The sequence below is a fragment of the Corapipo altera genome, unplaced genomic scaffold (assembly GCF_003945725.1).
Source record: "Corapipo altera isolate COAL_440 unplaced genomic scaffold, ASM394572v1 61411, whole genome shotgun sequence".
NCBI lineage: Eukaryota > Metazoa > Chordata > Aves > Passeriformes > Pipridae > Corapipo > Corapipo altera.
The window spans coordinates 22,688,500-22,711,179 of record NW_020884875.1 but is presented as its reverse complement, the minus strand read 5'-3'; the positions used below and the strand labels follow the sequence as shown (position 1 = coordinate 22,711,179).

General features: G+C 37.5%; 1 protein-coding gene across 19 annotated transcripts in view; it reads right to left on the bottom strand.

Moving 5' to 3' along the window:
* The window catches only part of CNTLN (centlein), a 265,942-nt gene that overhangs the window by 140,442 nt on the left and 102,820 nt on the right, over positions 1-22,680 (bottom strand). For 16 of the 19 annotated variants that reach the window (XM_027634384.1, XM_027634379.1, XM_027634378.1 and 13 more), the window contains 4 exons: positions 18,519-18,563; positions 14,248-14,382; positions 13,480-13,659; positions 5,233-5,366 (listed from right to left, as the gene is read on the bottom strand). In XM_027634384.1, the coding sequence (XP_027490185.1) occupies positions 5,233-5,366; positions 13,480-13,659; positions 14,248-14,382; positions 18,519-18,563 (494 nt within the window). The remainder of the gene's footprint in view (positions 1-5,232; positions 5,367-13,479; positions 13,660-14,247; positions 14,383-18,518; positions 18,564-22,680) is intronic. The other 3 variants (XM_027634381.1, XM_027634391.1, XM_027634388.1) reach the window with 2 other exon arrangements.

Sequence of the window (22,680 nt, the reverse complement as noted above, 5' to 3'; positions counted from 1 at the left end):
TTTTGTTTTTTTCTGCTCTGGATCCCATGGCTAGCCCCTCCAGCTGGGGTCTCTGACCCACCATCCACTCTGGGGTTCTAGGCCAGGGTGAGGGGCAGTGTCCTCACTGTCCCTGCCAATCTGTGGCTGGCTTAGGGGCTGCAGGAGGTGTGGTGTGTTGTAGTTTTCCTGGGCTGTTTGTGACTGACAGCTACTCCGGGGCTTCCTCACGTGGGTTCCAGGGGCCTGCCATGAGAGATACGACGCCACCTCACCTCCATGAGTTTTGACCCATCCCTTCCTCCTTCACACACACCCCCTCCCACTCTCCCGCCAAGGTGGTTCTGACCCAATAATCACTGATCTAGTGTCTAACAACCTGCTGGGGCAGCAGAACTACACAATCTCCACAGCCTCAGCCACTCAGTGATTCTGTGTGATTCTGTTACTACTTCGCTTTGAGTAATTTGCTCAAAGAGAGCATATAAAATCAAGCCCATGATAATAAAAAAAAAGTTACAAGATAAAAATTAATTTCTGATCAAAATATATATTAACATGCTTACTCAAAGCGGTGAACTAGTAAACAACTCTACAAGACAGACACCTGCCTGGCATGTGTCCCTAGAAAAATCATACTCTTGGGTGAGCATGTAGAGAAGAAACAATCAAAAATTGAAAATCGAATGCAACAAAAGTAACGAGCTACATCTAAAATATAAGTGCCTATATACACACCCATATATAAGTATATATAGGCATCTATAAGTACATAAACAGAGATATAGAAATATATACATCTACACGTAAAATATATAAATTATATGTGAAAGTGTATATACATAGATACAAGTAGGATATGTGTATACAAACATAAGCACATATTGATAAAATGTTTCAATATACTGTAACTCTAAACAAACACAAATTTAAGAAAAAAGTCACCACCAGCAACAGTATTTGAAAAAAACTATATTCTATCAGGTAAGACCCAAACTGAAACACTCCTTAAGTCTACTTTTTCCCCATCATCCCTACACTTCCCATAACCAAAAAGCTATGATACACTGAGAGCATTTAAATTCATTTAACGGTGAAATCACTAGGTAGTACTGAGGAATTAAAAAATACCTCTCTGTCTCCAATACTTCAAGATGAATACAATGGGAAATGAAGAAATTTACAGAAATTTCTGTACTCTTTGCACAACAATAATCAGCATGGTATAAAAAAGTCAGGTCTTTCTTACGTCAAAATAGAAGCATTACTAAATTATTTCAACCACTTAAGTAAGATGGTTGTTCCAATATCCTTAGTAGACTTTGCTTTCAGTATGGCAAGAATGCTACACAAAGACAGTAGAAACTGGACTGCAGAAGGATTCAAAATATTTGACACCTTGTCCTGACAATAACTATTTTAAAGTCATTACTATTGTTAAGGGTAGGGACAGCTTTGGTACTCAAATCTGACAAGAGTGTGAACTAAGGGGGAAGAAAACCCAATATTACTACAAAAGAAGTACTTGGAAAATCATCAGGGATACATTTAGACTATGCACTAATCAAAGGAACAAAGGCATGGCCCACACTTCCACTAAAAATATAGGGGCAAGAAATTCTAATTCATTTTAGAATAGAGGTTACTATATTTGCAAACAATTTAACATTTTCTGGATACCTGTGACAGCAAGGCTAAAGTCTCAGTGAGTCAAGGAAACCTCTCCAGAGGTTTTGATGTTCAGAGTTCCACCAGAGCTCTGTGTCAGTGAGACAGACCACCAACTGCTCAGATCAAAAAGTTCTATATCCTGCAGTTAGCATAATTTTAAAACAAAAATCACAGAGATGCATTGAAATTAATCTTCAGAAACAATGGGCAAGATTTTATATTCTTTGAGAACATGAGAATGGAAAGGCTATCAGGGACTCTAAATAGATCCAGAAAATCTGTACTGAATGCAAACATGAAAAATATGCCCAGGGAATGCATTTCTCAACTAATTCAGGAGTTTGAAATTAAACCCAGTGAGGTCAAGCTGTATTTTTCTGGATCTGCCTATGCTCCCTATGAAAGAAGACAACAAATGAAGGAAGCCTGTCATGGTTTGAGATTCCCAAAATCCAATTCCCTAGCCCAAGCCCCATCCCACATCTAGTGTAAGATGTGTTTTCCAGACAATCACACGAGACTCAGAATGGGGGAAAGGGAATATATTACAGTGACTGTACAAACAGATACTACAATACATTATATACAATCTTAGCTATCTCTACCATGACATAAAAGTATTTACAGTGGATCAAATCTCTTCTCCCCTTCAAATAAAAGTCCAGGAGGGAAGAAGGAAGAGATCCTTTCTACTCTCAGAAGCAGCAACATCTCTAAGGCAGCAGACTCTCTCTTCTTTTCTTGCAGCAGCTGATAGTTGGATCTCTGCCAGCACACACGAATGGGAAATCCAAGCCCCTCGGCCCTGTCGTCTCCAAGCGAGGGGTCTTCTGTGCGCTGCGTTCACCCCAGACAAAGGTCGCTCCACCACGGTCATATCAACAAAGCACAGGAGTCTCCGTGACGGTCTGGTATCTTTAGGGGATTCAAGCCCCTTGTAGAACTTCTGGCTCTGATTCCAAGCTGCTAGCTTCTCTATAGCTGCAGCGAGGGAGGGCCCCAAGGTCTACCTCCCACACATTTCGTCCTGGCTGAGCTCTCAAGACGACTGAGCTTCTTAGCTCTTCTCTGCAGTGCATGTCGCACTTCACCACTCCCTTCTAGGACGTGAGGGGTTTCCAAGGAGTTCGGGGGGTGGTCTGGCTCAGTTCTTACCCCCAAAACTCTGTCTCTCAGCTGCTGTCTCTCTCTCGGCTCTCCTTCCAGGAGTCCTCTCTCTTGCTGCATGCCTTTGTTGTTTGGTTCAGTTCTTATCTTTTCTGGCTCTTAGCCACAATCTCTGGATGCTGCCGCCGCTTCTGCTGCTCACTCACGGTAGAGAAAACTTATTTAGCTTCTAGTTGCAGGCCAGTTTTAGCCCAGTTTTATGCTGTTCCAGGTCCCCGCAGCCCCCACTGGGGGCTGCTGCTGCTGTTTCTCCTTGTGGCTCCTACAACATGGCTACCTTCTTCAACCACCAAACTACAACTTTCTCTTCCGTTCTGCTTGTGGTATGTTTATATTTCGCATGAGCGCAGATTGGTTCAAATCTCAAGTGTCACCACCCCCTGGGGGTTACCACTTTCTTAGCTTCAGGGGGAAAACCTGGTTCAAACCACTATAAAGCCTGTTTCCTTCCTTTGTTCGTCCAGAGTTTGTTTCTAATAATTACGACTGTGTTGCTGGTCTGTTTTAAAAAAGGAGGAAGGTGGGGAAGGTAGGAAGGCAGCAGACAGGGTGTCGTGATTTAAGCTCTGGTGGAAATCAAGCACCTTGCAGCCACTCTCTCAACCCTGACCCAGGTTGAATGGGGAGGAGAATCTAAATAAAACTTGCATGTTGAGATAAGAACAGTTTAATAATTGAAAATAAAATAAAATAAATAATTATAGTAAATAATAACAATAATTATAATAAAAAAGAAACAAGTGATGTACAATGCAATTGCTCACCTGACTTACGTCAGGCCCCCCTTTCTGAACCCAGGTCAGTCCCCCTTCCAGGTAACTCCCCCATGGTTCATATACTGGGTATGACATTCTATGGTGTGGAATATCCCTTTGGTCAGTTCCAGCCACCTGTCCCAGTTGTGCTCCCTCCCACTGGCAGGGCATGGGACAAGGAAAAGAAAAAAAAAATCCTTGACTTAGGATAAACACAACTTAGCATAAAAAACCTGCATCAGTTTGTTATCCACACCATTCTCATTCCAATAAGCACTGTCCAAAACACAGCTCTATAACAGCTACTGAGAAGAAATTAACTATACCCTATCTAAAACCAGGACACAAGGAGACAGAGCAGTGGGGAGAACAGAGACATTTGCAAATAAGGTCTTTTTCAGCTCCAGTGAATAGCAAAGAATACAACATTTTGAGACATTTGAAGTTCAATGATTTGGCCAACTCAGACTATCATAAATCGAAACCACCAAGCAGTAAATTTTCTTACCTTAACTATCCAGCCTTAAAATGCCTTCTTTGCTGTCCCTAGTCCTCTCACACATATATATACTACTGAGAATAATTTCTACTAGTCCATTGCTGAATTTCACAAATTCCATTGACTGCCTCTATCAGTACAATTTCCCAATAAACTTGCCTATTTTTATTGACTTTTTGAAACTCAACTGGTATTTATTCCTTTTAAACATGAAAATAACAATATATTATTTTTCTTGCAGAGATTTCAACAAATACTAGGGTAACAATTAAGGTCAGATGCATAAAAAATATTTCTTGGGGCTTTTTTTCCAAAAACACTTAGATACTGACTCCCTGTAGAAAGATTATTTCCGCCTGGAAAGCAAAGAGAAGTATCCATACCAATGATTTCTACATCCCATCTGCAGCTCTTCAGGTATAACCACAGTTTGAAGGAATATTTAAGGGAATATTATTTGTCTAACATAGAAGCGAAGTACTGTGTATGCCTGTGAAACTAAGAAGTGAAAAATGGACAATTTCTTGACAATCCACCTAAAGTAACTGATTGTCTTGTGCCATTACCTTCATTCTGAGGAATTCAGTAGTCTAGTCAATTCATATAATTCATTCTGCCCTTCATTTCTTTTCCAAGACTCAAATAACACAGCACTAATCTTACAGATTCAGTGTAAAGAAATAGTGTGTGAGATTTAAAATAAAGCTTAACTCACTGCGCTTTAAACATTTAGCACAGGCCTATGTAGATTTTTGCTGACTTGTCAGATTTGACTCTCATTAGAAAGTTAAACTTAGGTTTAAAGCTTTTCCAAGTTCAGGGCATTTAGCCTCTCTAATTAATATTGATGTCACCAATCATATTGTTAGTTTGTTACTTTCAGTAGAGATTGGTAGTTCTCTGACCCAACGCCAATTACAGAAGTGTACAAGTCTATACCTACTCAAAAACTGGTAAAATAGACCAAGTGTCAAAATATATCAGAGTTAGTCTACATAAACTGGTAGTCTCTCAAAAGCCTTACATCCTGTGGAACAGAATGATATTAAAATACACTGTTGCACAAAAATATTTCTAATGCAAGATACTGCTTTGTAAGTGGAACAGTACCCTTTTCGAGAAGATTCAGACTTGAAGGTAATGAAATTATGAAATACTTACTTAGCTTTGATCACATCACAATTCTTTTGGAAGAGTTCTTCCTGTTTCACAGCTACCTGAGATGACAAGTTACCGCATATACTGCATAACTCTTTTATTTGTTCTCTTGCCTCTGCTAAATCAGTTTTCAAATTCTGCAAAGAAAGTATTTTAAATGCATTGAAGATAACGTATAAGAAACAGTTAAAATCTACTATGCATGTCATCTATGGATACAGACATATGGCGTGCACATACATGAACACATTTACTGTGGTCTAAGCAAATACATAAATATCTGTATATGTGCATGTATGAAAAACGTGAAATACCAGAAAAAAAAGGTGTATTTCAAATTTTAGTTGGCCATCTGTTCTTTAAGAAGTTTTCCTTAACTCTATTGCTGGATGTGGAAGGAGAATCCTGAATCAAATCTTTGCAAAATAATAGTACCCAATTTAACTACTGAACTGATAAAACTTTGTTTTTTAAGTTGAAATTCCTTAAAAAAAAAAAACAAACCAGCTTTACTGTTTTAAGCTCTCCAAAAAATTCACAATGATGTGCAGATCAACTAAGAAACATAGATATAGATTCATTTTTGAGACTGCTTAAATCTTGCTCTGGTTTTGCACTGCTAATTCAGTGCCAGGAATAGTTTCTTCAGGAAAAGAAATACCATACAAGAAAACTTCTGGAAGTGCTCTGAAAACAATGCAAGCAAGCGTTTGCTTTTTATCATAAGCCTTACTGTATAAGTTAGTTAGCAAACTGTGAAAGTGTATACGAGAAATATAGCAGCAAGGCAACTTAATCAAGCAAGACCTCAATCTCTACATAAACCTTGCTAGAGTTCCCTCAGAAGAGTATATCAATCCTTAAGAAGCTTCATATGACTATTCTCCACAGACTGTTTTGAGGTAAGAATGGAAATATAAATATTACAGCAATATCTAGAACAGAGTTTGAGAAGGTGGCAACAGCCTTAGACCTGCTTTGGTATTACACTACTCACAGATGAAATCAATTGTTCTCAGTAAGGCAAATATTTCAGGATTCGTCAATAATTTAAAATAAAAACTCCATAGTACAATAGCATCCCTAATCTACTGCCAAGAGTATATTAGTTTTCCATTTACATATAGACTTAGTTAAAGAGATAAAAAATGTACATTTTTCCCTTTCAGCTATGATACTTCACATATCGAAGTTATCAAAATGTTTTTTTAACTGAAAAGTAAATAATTAATTGTTTCTCTTTAAACATAAAAAATGGCTTATACATATTTAGAAGTATCAGAATGTACTACAATAGAATTCTTTGAACTTGGACAAGAATTACGTCCTGCTAGCAATAGTAACATGGATGTGAGGAAACAGCAAAATTCACAAGTGAATGACATAGGAAAACTGTTTGTTTCTTGATAAGTCTCAAGCTATATATCTGATGTATCCAACTAATGAGCCATCAGTCAATCTCAAAGGCTAGTAGAAAGACTTAATTTTTCCTTGAATAATGGAAGATTTCAGAATTATAGGAGATAGTTCACTATCAACACATTAAATTTTTGAAGAGTACCCATCATTCATTGCAGAGTACAACAAAAGAATAGGTAAGAAACAATCTGGCCATAAATACAACTTAAGAAGTCATCTAATGGCAGAATGCAAAAATAAAAAAAAAGTATCTTTCAGTACTTCACCTCATTTGTGACATATATAACTTCAGATTTTGCTTTCAACTAAGAAACAAATCAATTCAACCTTTTGAATGTATTTTGAAACCTTGAGTTTTCTGGAAGCATTACTGAAAAACCAAAACATGAAAACAGGGATAGGGAACAACTGGTTATAAAATAGCTTAGGTACTGAAATATCACATATTGACATACAAAAGCTGTGCTGAATACTGAAATCAGAAATCTAAGACTGAATCACAGAACTGTTAGGGTTGGAAGGCTTAAAAGTTCACCTAATCCCAATCACCCCTGACATGGGCAAGGGACACCTTTCACTAGACCAGGTTGCTCAAAGCCCTGTCCAGCCTGGCTCTGAACACAGCCACACATGGGGCAGCCACAACCTCCCTGGGCAACTTCCTGTTCCAGTGTCTCACCACCCTCAAAGTAAAGAATTTCTTCCTAATACCTAACCTAACTTTCCCCTCTTTCAGTTTGTACCCATTACCCTTTGTCCTATCAGTAGAGTTCCTGATGAAGAGTCCCTCTCTGGCTTCCCTGTAGGCCCCTTTCAGATACTGGAAGGTTGCTGTGAGATCTCCATCCAATCTTCTCCAGGCTGAACAGCCCAACTTTCCCACCCTGTCTACATAGAGGAGGTGCTCCAGTCCCCTTACTGATGTTGTAGCCCTTCTCTGGACTTGCTCCAACTGTTCCATATCCTCTTATGCTGGGGACCCCAGAGTTGGATGCAGCACTCCAGATGGGGTCTTACCATAGCACAGTAGAGGGGTAGAATCACCTCCCTCAACCTGCTGGCCTCACTGCTTTTGATGCAGCCTAGGATATGATTGACTTTCTGGGCTGTGAGCACACATTGCCAGGGCAGGTTGAGTTTTTTGTCAACGTCATATTTTCAATCATGATATAACCTATAATGTTTTACACTCAATTTTTGAGTATCTTTATTTTTAACATCACATGGAATTGATTACATTGCCTTTCTGTTGATACAGTAGCCAAAAAGGTTCATTACCTAAACATGCAGACTGAAAATTTACCTAACACAAATTCTCATAATCTGGGTTTTCAAATTAAAGTCCATTTCAATAGCACATACAGACTGTTTAGAATTCCATCTTTTAAAGCGTATTTAAAAAGTGCTATTTAAAACACAACAGGTCAAAACATCAAATAATTCAGTTATATGAGAAAGAAAAAGTCTATTTATAGAAGACACAGTACGAGACACAGTACAAGAAAAGGTGAATTCAAAAGAACTTCAAACATGAAAAGCATAACAAAAACAAGGCATGAGGCAGCACAGTTATGCACATTACAGACTCACTAAGAATTAACACTAAGGTTTTCTACCTGTAGCTTCAAACCCTTCAGAAGTCACTTTCAAAGACAGTAGCTTTGTTTTCATGGGGTTTTTTCCCCATAATACATTATGACAGAAGAGAGTAATTTTTCAAGCTCCCATTTCAATAAAACTCTCATGGCATAAAAATCCCAGGCTCCTCTTGACAGAGATGGCTGTTTCTTTCAAAGTTCCCACCTTCAGACTTTAGAAACTTTAAAATGAACTGTGCTAACTAGAAATTAAAAACAATCAAATACCAACCAGTAAGCAATTCCACTATCTTTTAGTCACCTCCACTTAAAATCTGACAGTCTGACTTCTTTTATCTACATACAAAGCTTTTTTGTGACTTGAGTTTGGTAAAAAATACATTTTTCTTAATATTAAACAACAGCTTCACCCAAAGGACAAAATAACTCCAAAGTCTAACTGATTCTTAGATAGGGAGACACATACTTGCATAAGCTGGCTGATTGACAGTTTCTCCAGTTCTGCACTTTTGGGAGATATAGAAGGCTGATATAAGCCCTGGGAAGCATAAAAGCAGCTCAAGAAGTTCTCAAGAGCTACTTTAAGGCAGAAAGAAAAGCCCTACATTAACCTTCTGTACACTGAATCTTATTTGTATGAAGGTACATATAGAAAAGACAAACAATAAAACACTATTGTCATAATTTTAACCACCTTATCAGGTGTCTTCCTGTTAACCTCACTCTGATTTTGGCTAATATGGCAAATGTTTAAAGAAATGCTCCTTAAAAGGACAAACTACCCATAGCTTTTTCTTTCTCTCAATTTTTAAGAAGTTGAATTTTATACCTGAATTCAGATTATAATGGGTTTGAAAAACAACCAGTCTTTGAAAGTGAGAAGTGGTACTTCTCTGCACAGAAAATGGTTTAAGGACTGAAAAAAAATGGGCTAGTAACAGTTCACTCTCTGAACAGGGGGCCACTTTTCCAAAGGGGCAGTCTGTTATTTAGATCTACCCTTTCTGTCATCTAATGCACTTTACATTTACTTTACAAAATCTAATACATTTTAAAGACAATGTTGAGGTAGCTAATATTGATAAGGATTTATTTTATTCTTTCAAATAGAGGAGACTAACATGGATAGTGCCTGTATAAAACATCACCTATAACACTGTTAAACAGAGTATTTACTGCTAAAAAATATGTAAAAAAAGATGCTGATTCAAATCCTGAACTCAAGGCTGAGAGGCAGAACTGACTTTTAGAGGAGCTTTCACTTCTTAATTCAAATGAGTTTTATCTATAACCACTTTTTACAATCACTTGACAACACCAATAGGGACATGTTATGTTGAGGTATATATATAAGAACATCAACTGGAACTTAATATTGTGTAGTGTGATAATGTCATATTTGACCTCTGTAGATATGAAAATTACCATATTTTCTGTTTATAAGCATCCTGTTAAGAGCCAATCTGGCACCCAATATGTAATAGAAATATCAAGAATTGAGGAATATCAAGAACAGAGGGAGAAACTAATTCAAACTGAAACTTAAATTTTCAAGAAAATATTTACAGGAAGAGTATATGTAAAACCAGTGATTAATTATAAAAATATCTTTGTGTGTTCTTACAAATTACTATAGTACAAAATATTGATTAAAGTGATAAGACAACATATTGTTACTTCCTAGAGGTCAAATATAACATTTCCCTCTTGCAGACAGTAATTTCAGTCTGCTTCTCAATACTTGCAGTAGTCTTGTTAGATGACTTCATCTAACTGTCTGCTAGCAAAGGTGTATAATCACTTGCCTAACATTCCTATAAGGAAAAAAAAATAGGGGGGGGTAGAAGCATAAGCTTGGGGCATCAGACCTATGGACACATGCAGGTTGGCAGAGACTGCAGGAAGTCTCAAGTCACAGTCCCTGCCTAAAGCAGGTTCACCTGGCAGGGGGCAACCAGGCTGCTCAGGGCTTTATAAAGTCAAGGGTTGAAATCTAAGGATGTAGATGGTCAAACCTCCACGGGACCCTGCCCCACTCCTGGGCTGTCCTCCTGGGAAAAAGGCTTACTCTAGCCTCAAGTTTTCCTCTTTCAGCTTGTGTTGCCTTTCACCACTCCAACACACAAAGATGTAAAGAACGAATGCATCTCCTCCAACCCCTCCCGTTCGTGCTGGAGATGCTGCTGGGTGGCCCCAGCCCCAGAGCCATTCCTTCTCCTGGGTGAGTCAGCCTATCCCACCACCTCTCCTTGCAAGGTAAAGTCTCCAGATCCACTGTCCCACCTTCAGTCAGTTTACCGATGTCTTTCAGTACTGCACATGTACCAAAAACACTACCCAAAAAGAGGTGTGGTATCTAGAGTACTGAGTAGAGTTCTCGGGGCCATGCCCCACTCATACCTCTCATTGCTAGCCCCGATGCAGCGTGCTACCTGCCACTGCCCAGAGGTTTTCCCTGTTTGGCTGCAGGGCTCTGCCTTCACAGGGGAAGACTCATCATTTGTCCTGCCTAAGGTTCCCATTGTCCCAGTTCTACCAAGGCCCCCCCCAGATGGCAACAGCACCTTCAAGCACATTCACTTCTCCCCAGTTTGCTGTCATCTGCAAACTTGATGATCACACCCACTGTTCCCTCTTCCAGGTCACTGATAAAAATTTTAAGCAAGAAAGGTCCAGAATGGATCTTACGGTACCCCACTTACCACCAGACTACAGACTATTACAAACCATTAACTACAGCTCTCTCAATCCAAACATCCAAATAGTTTCTTTAAACATGTTGCTGTCCACCTATCTAGCTATAACATCCTAACTTCAATAAAAGGATACAGCAAGACAGTGTCAAATATTAGCTAAAGTTAAGGTCAATCACACCCAAGCTCTCCTCTTGTCCACAGACACAATCATTTTATCACATAAGACAATCAAGTTGCTCAGGAACAATTCACCCTTGGTAAATTCATTATTGTTTCTGGTCATGTTCTCCATTAGTGCTCAGAAACTACTTCCAAGATGACCTTCTTTGTGATTTTCCCAGGACTGAAGCGAGACTAACCAACCTTTCTTCTTGGATTATCCTTTTTTATCACGGAGTTCCCCCAATAAAAGTTTTCTGCTACTTTTGAAGGACAATAGGCAGCTGCCTGAGAGTGCCATCAGCCAAATCTCCCAGCACCCTTGGATGCAGTTCCTTTCAGGTGGTCCATCAGATATGTACTAGTCAAGTTCTCTCAGGTATCTCCCAACACATCCACTCTCAGTACTTCTCACTGAAGCCTGTCTCTAGGCACAAACTTTTAGGGACATCTTGGAGAAGACTGAGGCAAAGATGATATTTAGTATCTGTGCTGTATCTATTACCTTCTTTCACTAATTCATCATTCTGTTTCAGCAACAGGTCCCTATTTTACTTGTTCTGCTTTTTACTGATAAAGTAGTGCAAGAAACTCATGTTATAAGTCATTACTTGCAAGTCAACTGCAGGTTGGTTACCACCACCTTCAAGTGCTCAGACAATGCTTCTGAACTCCTCCTCTATTGTTTTCACTGTTTCTACTTCTGGAATACTGTTCTCCACACCCACCCTGGCATCTGGTGATTAATTCTGTTTAACCACACCGGTCTCTTGATATATCCACTTGTTTTCCTGAGCATCAGAGTGGATCATATGTGGGACTGAAGGAAGATGTCTTTGAAGACTTGATATTTTTTCCTGAGTTCTTTATCCTTCAGTGCTGCTTCTCATGGGATTCCACTTACTGGTTCTCTGAACAAGCTGAAGACTCTGCTTCTCACCTCCAGGTCTGCACTGTGCTATTCTCCTGCCTTCATTGTCTCAGGGTCTTGGTCTTGACAACTTCATGGTAACTGTAGCCCAGCCTGTCATTATTATTTTCTTAATTAGTTCTTCCTTGTTTGTAAACAGCAAATCCAGCTGTGTGACATCCCTGGTTGGCTCAGGTAACACCCATACCCAGAAGTAACCTCTGTCATAGTCTAAACAACACCTTGACCTGCTTGTAATGCCACTCTGAAACACCAACACTACTAATTCCCATCCCTGCAATCACCTGGCTCTGACACACCTTTCTCTCATAAGTGTGCCTCATCAGCCAGGAAGAGAGAGACATAAAAATTATTCTGTGTTCACTGAAGGTATGCATAACAGATTTCCAATAATTTATCCAATATTACAAGCACCACATTTGACAACTTGAAAATTATTACATCGGTTTAGCACACACTAGATTTTTCTGTCCCAAGTATTAACAAACCATTTCTTGCCCTGGGAATCCCATAATCCTTTCATGATAACCCTCCAAAGGAGCCAATTTGCAGGAACTTTACTTTGCATGTTAACAGATCTGAATGAAACTCTTTACAAAGGCTTTCCAACAGCACAACAATTGGAAGCATCACCAAAACAACTGAATTGCTAGTGCAAGAAAAAAGGATGTTTATGAGTGAGGTATTAATTAGGTAGTTACTACAATGAATGTACTTCAATAATGTAAAAGAACACAACATTGTAAGTGTACAATTAGTCATGTAAACAATAAGAATCCAATACCTAGATATGTATATAAGTAGCTGTCAAACACTAAGATACTATGTTTGTGGTTTATTTCTCATAAGGAATTTTAAAAAATGCTAGCCAATTTTCACCAGCAAACAAGAAAAAGTGTCATTTAAATAAAAGAGAAAATATTCCGTACCATATATTCAATCATATTCTTTTTTGTTTTCTCATAAACAGTGAAAATAACTTTTTAAAAATACAAGCGATAATAAGTTCTCTCACAGAATGGAGACCTTTGGAGGCTAGGACGCAATTTATTTGAAATTACACTAAAAATTTAAAGTGTTCTTGCAAAACAACAATTATGAAGAATACTGCAACAAAATTATAGGTAAGTAAATTACACATCAAGAAAAAATTTGTGATAACACTTTTAAGCTGTTATTATTTCACATATATTTCTATTATCTTAAAGTACAGTATCTTTTATTTTTTAATGATTACATTTTAAGATTACTATTTGAAGTCAGATTCCTGCTTTGCAACATCAATTTTTAAAAAGCTGTGGGTTTTAAGTGAAGGAATGTAAATGAATGCAAGTCCCCACTGATAAATTTGAATATATAACTTGCTATTTAAAGAAAATAACTTGTAGTGAAATGTCTGGAGAAGTTAATTCTGAAATAACATCTAGGAGTCCATTCCAATTTGTACCTTTATTATGGCATCACTGCCAGATTTTTCCATTTTCCATTGTGCCTCCTGCTTCCTCAGTTTCTCCAGGTCACTTAGTAGGTCAGCACAGCATGTATTTAATCCCTTATTTTCCTCCTCCAGGTTTTTTATAACCAGTCTGTTTTGCTCTTCCTTCTTCTGTGCACACTCCTCAGTGTCCTGTAGAACAGTACCACAAGGGCCGATAAACAAAAAAAGTGAGAACTAATCAGCAAATATAAACTGTGCAGTTTTACCCTCACAGCAGCTTCTTCTATATTTGATGGCCAAGGTCACCTGTGTACTTTTATTGGCCTCTTTCATGCAGGTGGAAGGGTCATATTTTTTAGCTGGATGACAGCTTTGATGAGTACACATTTGCAAAGAGCCCATTAATTGATCAAGCTGCCTTTGATGCTGTCCCCAGCTATTTTTGAGACCCACACAGACATATCCTCCCAGACCTCGGCTTTATCAATTAATAATGCCAGTCCCATCAGAATCTAATTACAAGAAGCCACATCTTCACACTCCCACTTTCTTTGCTCCATTTCCATCATTAACTATTTATCTGAAAGTTATAAAGCTTGGATTCTTGGCTTTAAAGTATCTTCCTCAGAGTTGGTATGTGAGAAAATGGTAAGGTATAGCAAGGCCTAAGGCAATTTTTTCTCCAAGCTTGTCACTTTCTGTGCCACAAAGGCTGACATTGCTTAAAGAACTGCTTCAAAGCTACAGTCTTAAGAAACGATGTACAAGTCAATATACCTTAAGTTCTTGGCTTTTATCTTTAAATTTCTGGTTCAAGGTACTGAATTCATTCTTCAGACAGGCATTTTCCTCCTCCACAGCATTTTTTCTCTGCGTTAAGTTGTTTATCTCCTGGTGCTGTCCTGTGAGTCTCTATTTAAATTAAAAAAAAAAAAGAAAAAAAAAGGTATTCATAGACAAAAAGCAATTGTGAAAGGGCATGCATGTCCTGTGTTTTAGACCTATGAAATGTAACTATCTGACATATATAATTTTTACAGTATTGTTTTAATTTCATTAGTACTTTAATCATATACAAAACTGAATGACTGTAAGACACATTAAGGTAAATGAGGAATCGAATATCTTGCTGCTGAACAAAGAAGTCAATAAATGCAGAACTGAATGGAAATTACTCAGTGAAGCTCATTGGTAGAAGTTTTATCTGTGCTTATGTACTTAGAACACAATAGAATATTGTTTAACTTGAACTTCTAGCACACCAAAAATCAAGTCAGAGAGCTGACTTCAAAATTCTCCAGAATTTTGATAGTAATTAGAAATTACTTTTAAGTGAAGCTTCCAAAAAGATTATGAAACAAAATAGTCGTAAAGAGAGAATTAAGTCTAGCTGAATTTGCAGCTCAAGGAAAATAATACAACATTGCTCAATGCATACAACATTTCAGTGTACTCATATATAATAAAATCTCACTGCCATAAAAAAAGAACTTCAAGTTCTTGTGATAAATACTTGCATTCTATTCTTATGACAGTTGTACTAAAATACCCTCACTCTTAAAGGTACATTAGAACACTGCATTTTTCTCCAGGAGTCTGTTTTAATTCCACATACTGTTTTGTCCTGCCTCTTCTTAAAGAAATCAAAAGGGCATTAATCTAACATTTTCCTAGCAGTGACACTGTAACTGTAGTACAAAATTGATGCAAATTTCATGTCAGGACAAAAACGTAACTGCTCTGCCTTTAATACATAGGCTAAAATGAATGTGTTCAGAAACATAAGAAATTATCAACAAGATGATACACCTCTAGATTAATCTACAATACTGCTGATAACATATGTAAGGGGTTTTGGTGTTCAAAGGTTACATCTAGTTCACAGGTATGTAAGACATGAAAAGAAATGAAAATTTACTGGGTAAAAACACACAAACCAATACATTTGAAGTCATACTTTCACCATTCCAAATGCAAAACATTTGCACTCTGGATATATTATTACAGTTGCAGGAATGAACTGATGCTGAGAGATGATTTAGTTGAATTTTTAAAAAGGTATGAATCCAAATTACTGTGGAAAGCATCAGTTATTTTGTGTGTTGCCTTCCCACTCCCCAGGTCCTCACATAATTTGAGTAAGCAGCTCCTTTGAGTTTTCCTGCCAGCTCATTACTACTTGTTTAACATTTATCAAGACAAAGTCTGTATCTGAAGAACACCCTCAAAAATTCCACCTATCTGAAAGAGACTGTTGGCTCTGACCTAAAAATTCACAAATACACACACTCAAAAAAGCTCCAGCTCTTCAAGGATCTAATTTCTGAGTACAGAGCTACATCATGTTACTATTTAGTTTCATTATATACTGTGTGGAAACTGGTAAGCATACATATATTTGTGACATGAAATCAAAGATATTTAGGTTCTGTCTAGAATGGGATATTTTCCAGCAATGCAGAGGATGAATGGAGACATGAAGGTACAAAAGTGCTGCTAGCTATTTCAAATGTTTGTTCTGTACTGCTGAGATTAAATTTTCAACTGAAATAAGGTACTTACACTGTACACTTTTCAGGATAATCAGACAGATTATGCTGAGTCAGACTTGCACACTAATTACTTATCTCCACAACTGACCCCCTTAACACTTTAAATTAATCAAGAGGCAAATACACCACACCAATTACTAAGCAGCAAACTCACCTGAGCAGTCTACAAAGTCACCTACTGCAGGAGTAGTGAAACATTATCTAGGTAAGTTACACTTGCACAGAAAAAAATCCTGTTATGTTTCAAAGCATTTTTCTTTGGTTACCACTTTGCACGCTCTTATCTTTTCCTCTAAATGAACTGAACTTTTACTTTCATATCTGCTCATTTCACATTCTTATAAAGAAGGGAAAAAACCCAGAAGTATTACTTGGGAGCCATGACTGGGCAGACATAAGGGTCATTAAAAAGAATTTCCTAGATACAGACAAGTAAATTATCGTCTGCCCTCGCCTGTGCAGCTGTTTTTGTACTTTGCTTCCTCAACCTACAAATTACCTTGCCTAACAGGAGAAAGAGAGTAAAGACTGATTTCTTAAGAAGAGAACACAAGCAGTGTTCCTAAAAGACTACCCTGTTCTGACAGGCAAGTGAAACAGCAGGGAAGAAAAACATACCTGATCAACATGCATGGCAACCTCCTATACGAGGCTATTTTAACAGATTTCACCAGGTGAAACACTCATCAGGAATTTGTCTATTCCCACAGTATCTACTGGTATTTGTCTAGATACCATAAAGACAGGCTGATGTTACATAAGAACAAACTCAGCTTACACTTTGTGTTGAATCAGTTGTACTTGTTTGAATACAACAGGACAAAAGCAATGTTTGACACCTTCATGCTCAAGAACCACAGCACTGTTGGATCAAGGGCTGGACTTGATGATCTTGGAGGTCTTTTCCAACCCAGCTGATTCTATCATTCTATGATAACTAAAACAGCTAAAGTACACTTCCAAAGATTTTTCCATAGAAAAACTTCCAAGAAAGAAAACTGTATTCTAGATGTAAATTTTCTCCAATGAAAACCAAAAGAATCTGATTTTACTCTTTTGTTTAGCTGGGAAGAATCAAAGAGTATTCCCTCTATACTGCTGGAGCTCTGAGTGCTCCAGGCAACAGTACATACAAAGAAAGAAACACTGTGACCTGGTGGAGCAGACCTTTTGATGTTTAAGAGGACTGTCATTCCAGAATTCATTTTTCATCACTTAACTACAGCACAATACAATTTTTTTTCTTCCATAATAACGTTATATTGTTTACTGGAAAATACTACTTTTTAAAATACCTTCATATCAACCTGAAGAGGAAGCAAAATAACACACTAAGTCAAACTGAGGAAATCTGCTATGAAAATGACAGGTCAGAACTGAAAGAAGAAATTAACCCTTTTTTGTCTTAGATCTGAACACCTCAGTCTTTTCATGGCAATAGGATGTTAAAATTATCTGTCCATATTTTATGTGAACAGATACAAAACAGAAGCTTTTAAATTAAAACCTCATTTCCATCCATTGTGAATTTAGACAGTATGGAGAAAGTGAAAGTGGTAACAAAAACAACTCCTTAACACTAGGAGTCTGATTCCAAAACCAATGTGAGTTAGCATAAAATTACGAGAACTTGTGTACTGTTTGATGTTGCAGACATAATCACTGAAATTCCAGTCTTCAGTGAAAGATTTTTTTCATCTGCTAAATTAAAAGAATGTGGAAAGAACTATGAAACAACGGCTGTTTTTGCTATTACTGCATTAAGTATTCTCCAAACTTTTATATTTTGGGGGTCGAGGTAGGGAAAAACTAACTCCTATCTCTGCATTTTGAAATCTGATCAGACTGCACTACTAAATCAGTACTGCATACCTACCTCTATATGGGTTCATACATTGCAGATAAGAGCAGGTTTTACTTCAAAACAACAAGTTAACTCAAACTAGAGTGAAAACATCTAGCAGCAATACAAGGATGACATATATTCTTCAATGCTAACAATTCTAAAAATATACAAATGCAAAAACACGCTGGCTGCTGAAGTACTTCATGAAAATACTCAAATCTCTGCACCACAACATTAAGTTGTCCGTTTATGATTGCAACAAAGGAGCATGCATTTGATTTCCACCACTGAAAGGATCAGGGTAAAAAGAAATACTATATTCTGTTCTTTCTTCATTGTACGCTTTATCAGAAGCTTTCACTGTGCCGTAGTCCACTTCTAATATACCACATGAAAAAAAAAGTAAAAATGAATAGAAACTGCTGAAAAATTGAAGTATTTTCTCACAAGCAGTGACTTTAAAGAAATACTGCCATCTTAAGCAGAAGCAAAATTAATTTAGTAATGAAATTATTTTATTAAAGCTTAAATGTGAGAATATTGTTTCTTTCAAATGTCTTTTCTTCAAAATTTTGACTTCAACCTTTTGTGACTTATTCCCTCCCTTTCATCATCTCTTTTTCCTCACCAAGTAATTGAGGTTGACTTACCACACTCTTTAACTTCTCCTCTCCTTCCACCTTCTCCTTTTGTTTCTAGCAGGAATTGAAAAATAAGTAGACACCACTAAAAATGTGCGAGTAATATCTCACAGCTTCCCTTGATTTAAGTTTCTTAAATCTCCCTTAAAATTTTTTACAACTTTATTAGTTCTCATGGTTCTAAACTTGAACGCTTTTATGCATGTTTAACAGATAACAGTCATATTCTCATATAGTTCTCCCAGATAAAGGAAAAAAAAAAGAAAATAAAAAAAATGAACAAAAGAAATCCACTCTCTTTCATCTCATGACTATTCATTAGATTCTTTAATTATTTTCAGATGTAGGATGAACAGAAGTTCCATGTAAATAATTCATGAAAAGGTAACCATATGCTATAAAAGTCATCTGCTGCATTCTGCAGCCTGTAGTATCCTTTCAGAGTCAAAATGACACTAGCTAGTTACAATATAAATTAGAAGTTATTTTTAAATCCATACTGCTCCGAAAGTAAAATTTCAACAGTGCTACCTGATTTTACAGTAGACAGATTCCAGAAGATACCTGTATTCACAGCTGACTATTCAACTTAGAACTTGACTCCTAACAAGGATGAAAAACCAAGGAAAAATAGCAAGTGACGTAACTCATGCAACAGTATTTTGAATGCATATCTAACGCAGCCTGGGGGAATAAGGCATCTTCCCCTTCGGAGATAGAGGATGAAATGGACCTTTATTGAAGGGAGGAGCTGACTTATAAAGGGTAAAGAAGGAAGATACTGGAAACATGGGTGGAGTTAGGGAGGAGGTAGGGAGGAGAATGTTAATGCAGACCATATAAGGAGAAAAAAAGGGAGGTATTAACCAAATAAGGGATTACTAAATAATGAGTTACTGCAATGCGACACTTGTGAGCCAATCAGGGAGAAGGGCATAAACCGGGGTACAGAACACTGAGGATTTTTTATAAAAAGCGAGGAATAGGGTACAATAAAGGGTAAAAATACAATGAACATTGAACATGAACACAATTGCAGAGCCTCAACAGTCCCATCCATCATCTGAATGTAGAGAAGGTGTTGTCCTCCGGGGTCCCGCAGATCTCTTCACATATCTCCATTTCTTTTTTCCACTGCTCATAATCAAACCTCTCCTGGTCTCCCACATATATCCCATTTTTAATTTCTATTTTTCACACCTAACTTTCTGCTAGAACAATCTTAAATAAATTAAAAAATCAAGCACAAATAGAGAGTAATTGAAGTAGGGGAGCTCACTTGATTTTCATACTAGCAGAAGTTGGTTTGTTTTTCCTCATCTAATCCCATGCTTTCCAGGATTCCCTGAGATAAAACAATTTAAAAAATTGTTTCTGAGGAAAAGCAGTATGAAACTGCAAGTAAGCACCTGTAAATGAATTTCCAAAATGAATGAGAATTTTTGAATGCCTATTTCTATCAATACTAGACATGAAATAAAACATGGTAACTTAAAGATGTAGACAAGGAAAAACAGTCTTAAAACATGTCCGTTCAAATGTGTTTTCCTACCATTTATGCGCTGGAGGAAAAGGGCAGGTCTGTTTTGCAGGAAATAGAACAGAAAATGAAGATTCTTTAAAGCCCTTTTTTAAAGAGGATCAAGTAAAATGGTTCTACAGAGAAGTAGACCCACAATATGAGCAGCTGACTTCATCCTGCAGGTAGGGAATATGTATTTACTCCTCTACTATTAGTCGGCCTTGCTCCTGAATTCTCACCTGACCCACAGATTAAGGAAGGGTCAAACAGCATAATCTACTATAAACATCATGTTCCCTATAGCCCTCTTTGGACTTATCTGATGCGATTAAATTGGTGTCTTCAGCAAACTTTGCTATCTTAATCGAAACACCTGTCAGAATTTTTCAGTATTTAAACACATGGTGGAAATAAACAGTAGCTTTATGGAGTGTATCACCCTTGCAAGTCTAGCACCTCACTTTCCCCTCGCAGCAATGGAACTGTCTCTCATCAACAACCTACTGAGTAGGTCACAGTATGGACAAAACTTTTTTACGATGTGCACCATCCCCTTCCGCTCAAGCTGCTCCTTACAACTCCACTGCAGCATATTCTTTCTTCCATCCACTAAAACAAAGCTTTACAGATCTTTTCTTACAATACCTTGCAACCCTTTGTATCCCTTTCTCCTGGTTTCTTCTGCTGCACAGGTATAGTGCAAGAAAACACTAACAGCAGCTGCATTTTTGCATTAATAAGGGAGCCAAATGCTGTTTCTGGCATCTGTGCAATAGGTTTTCCATCTCTGAAACAAGGAATACAGAAACCTTTTGCCCTTTAAAGGAAAAATACTTAGAGGCAGTTTTTCACAAAAATACACCTCTAGTTTGGAAATAAGACAGTATTTTTTCAAAATCAAAAAGCTGTACATCTATATTAAATGCACCATCAATATCAACCAGTACAGCATGTATTGCAGCAATGCATCTGCTACAGTTAGAGATAAATTGTCCATTTTCCTCTAATGAGGGTATAACAGCTCTCAAGATAACTACTGCAAACACTGACAATATAATCTGACAGTTTTGCCACCACTAGTGATCCTCTGCATCAGGACAGATCAGATTTTCTATATGACCCATAACACAGTGCTGTAAAGCAACACTGCCCAATAAATTGATTTTTTTCTCTATTCTTTCCTTTCTTCTTAGCAACCATGTCATGAAAATAAGCAGCAGCACAGCCTTCTAGGCCAGGCAACAGAAAATCCAAAGTATCTTTTTTACCTCCTATTCCCTATACTAATCTCACACCAAAATCAACAATCTGCTAAATAAGCTTTTCTCTTATCCTCATCGAAGAGGATGATCTTAATGGATGTAGGTTTGGATTTTTTTTCCCTGTGGTCTCCTTTCCAGCAAGGCTTACACAACGTTCTCAGAGTGAGTTAGCCTCTGCCTGTGGAAGTGTGCATGACAATCTGAGATCTGTAGGAATCAATACGTACTAGCATCTATGCCTGACACAGCAGGATTTCATTACCCTCATATATATCAATGCTGCCAGATCAGGTGTAGCAAAGAAAGAACAGCCGTTGCTCTGATCAAGTGTTCCGACAAGCCCCTTCCTAAGTGATATCAGCAAATTCGCAAGGCCAGAACCTAATCTCACAGGGCGCTGCTACTTGATCCTTAAAGCACAACCATCTTCTTGAACTTGAGGAAATCTGCCTGTATTCCATTATTAAGCCATGATATATGAAAACCTTCCTCATCAAATATCCTTAAAGGGGGAATAAAATCCAGCCTCAACCTCTTAAAACCATACTGACTTTAGAACTTAAAAAAAAAAGCGTCACTACAGCAATGAAATAGTATAGTGAACACAGCTAAGCAGTTAATCTCTTCTACAGTAAAATCAGATTCCAATGGCTTTAGAAACCATTTCTACCTCACAAAAAAGGCTATGCTATTGTAACTCATTGGTTATACAATAACTATGCTTAACTGGACTGAAAATGAAATTTCCGAACTAGACACTAGCTCCCAAGACAACGAATGAGATCATAAAGATGACCTACCTCTTCTTTCTAGGCTTGAATATTCTGCTCAATATTTAAGAAATCATGCATTTCAAACTAATGTAATGGGCAGAGGACAAGAGACATCACATTTCTTTACTTACTGTACTTTTTCCTATCTAATCCAAGTGCAGCTATCATATCATGGTTTTTGTAGAATCACCACTAAGAGTATGAAGGCTGAGTTATAAAGATCCAGAAGCTTTAGCCAACTTCAGGCAAATTACTGAAAAGGTAAAGCACGGATTTACAGCACACCTGTAGGAATACCCAATATCGCCTCAAAAGGGAGTTACCTACCTCACAGGAACAGATTTTCAACAGGTAGAAAAAGCATTCCTGCTACAAATTCAAACAAAAATACAAATGAGCTGTAAAGGTACACTGTAATTTACAGCTTATTAATTTATTCAAACAAACAAGCCCACAGATATTAGCAATAGTCATTATACTACCTACCTCAGGTAGCATTCTATAAATAAACCAAAATCAGCAGCTTTCAACTATGTGAATAATATACTTTCCTTCCCATCTTTCTCACTGAGATCAAGTCCTTAACAAGATTTCCCTTCCATAATTTTATGAGA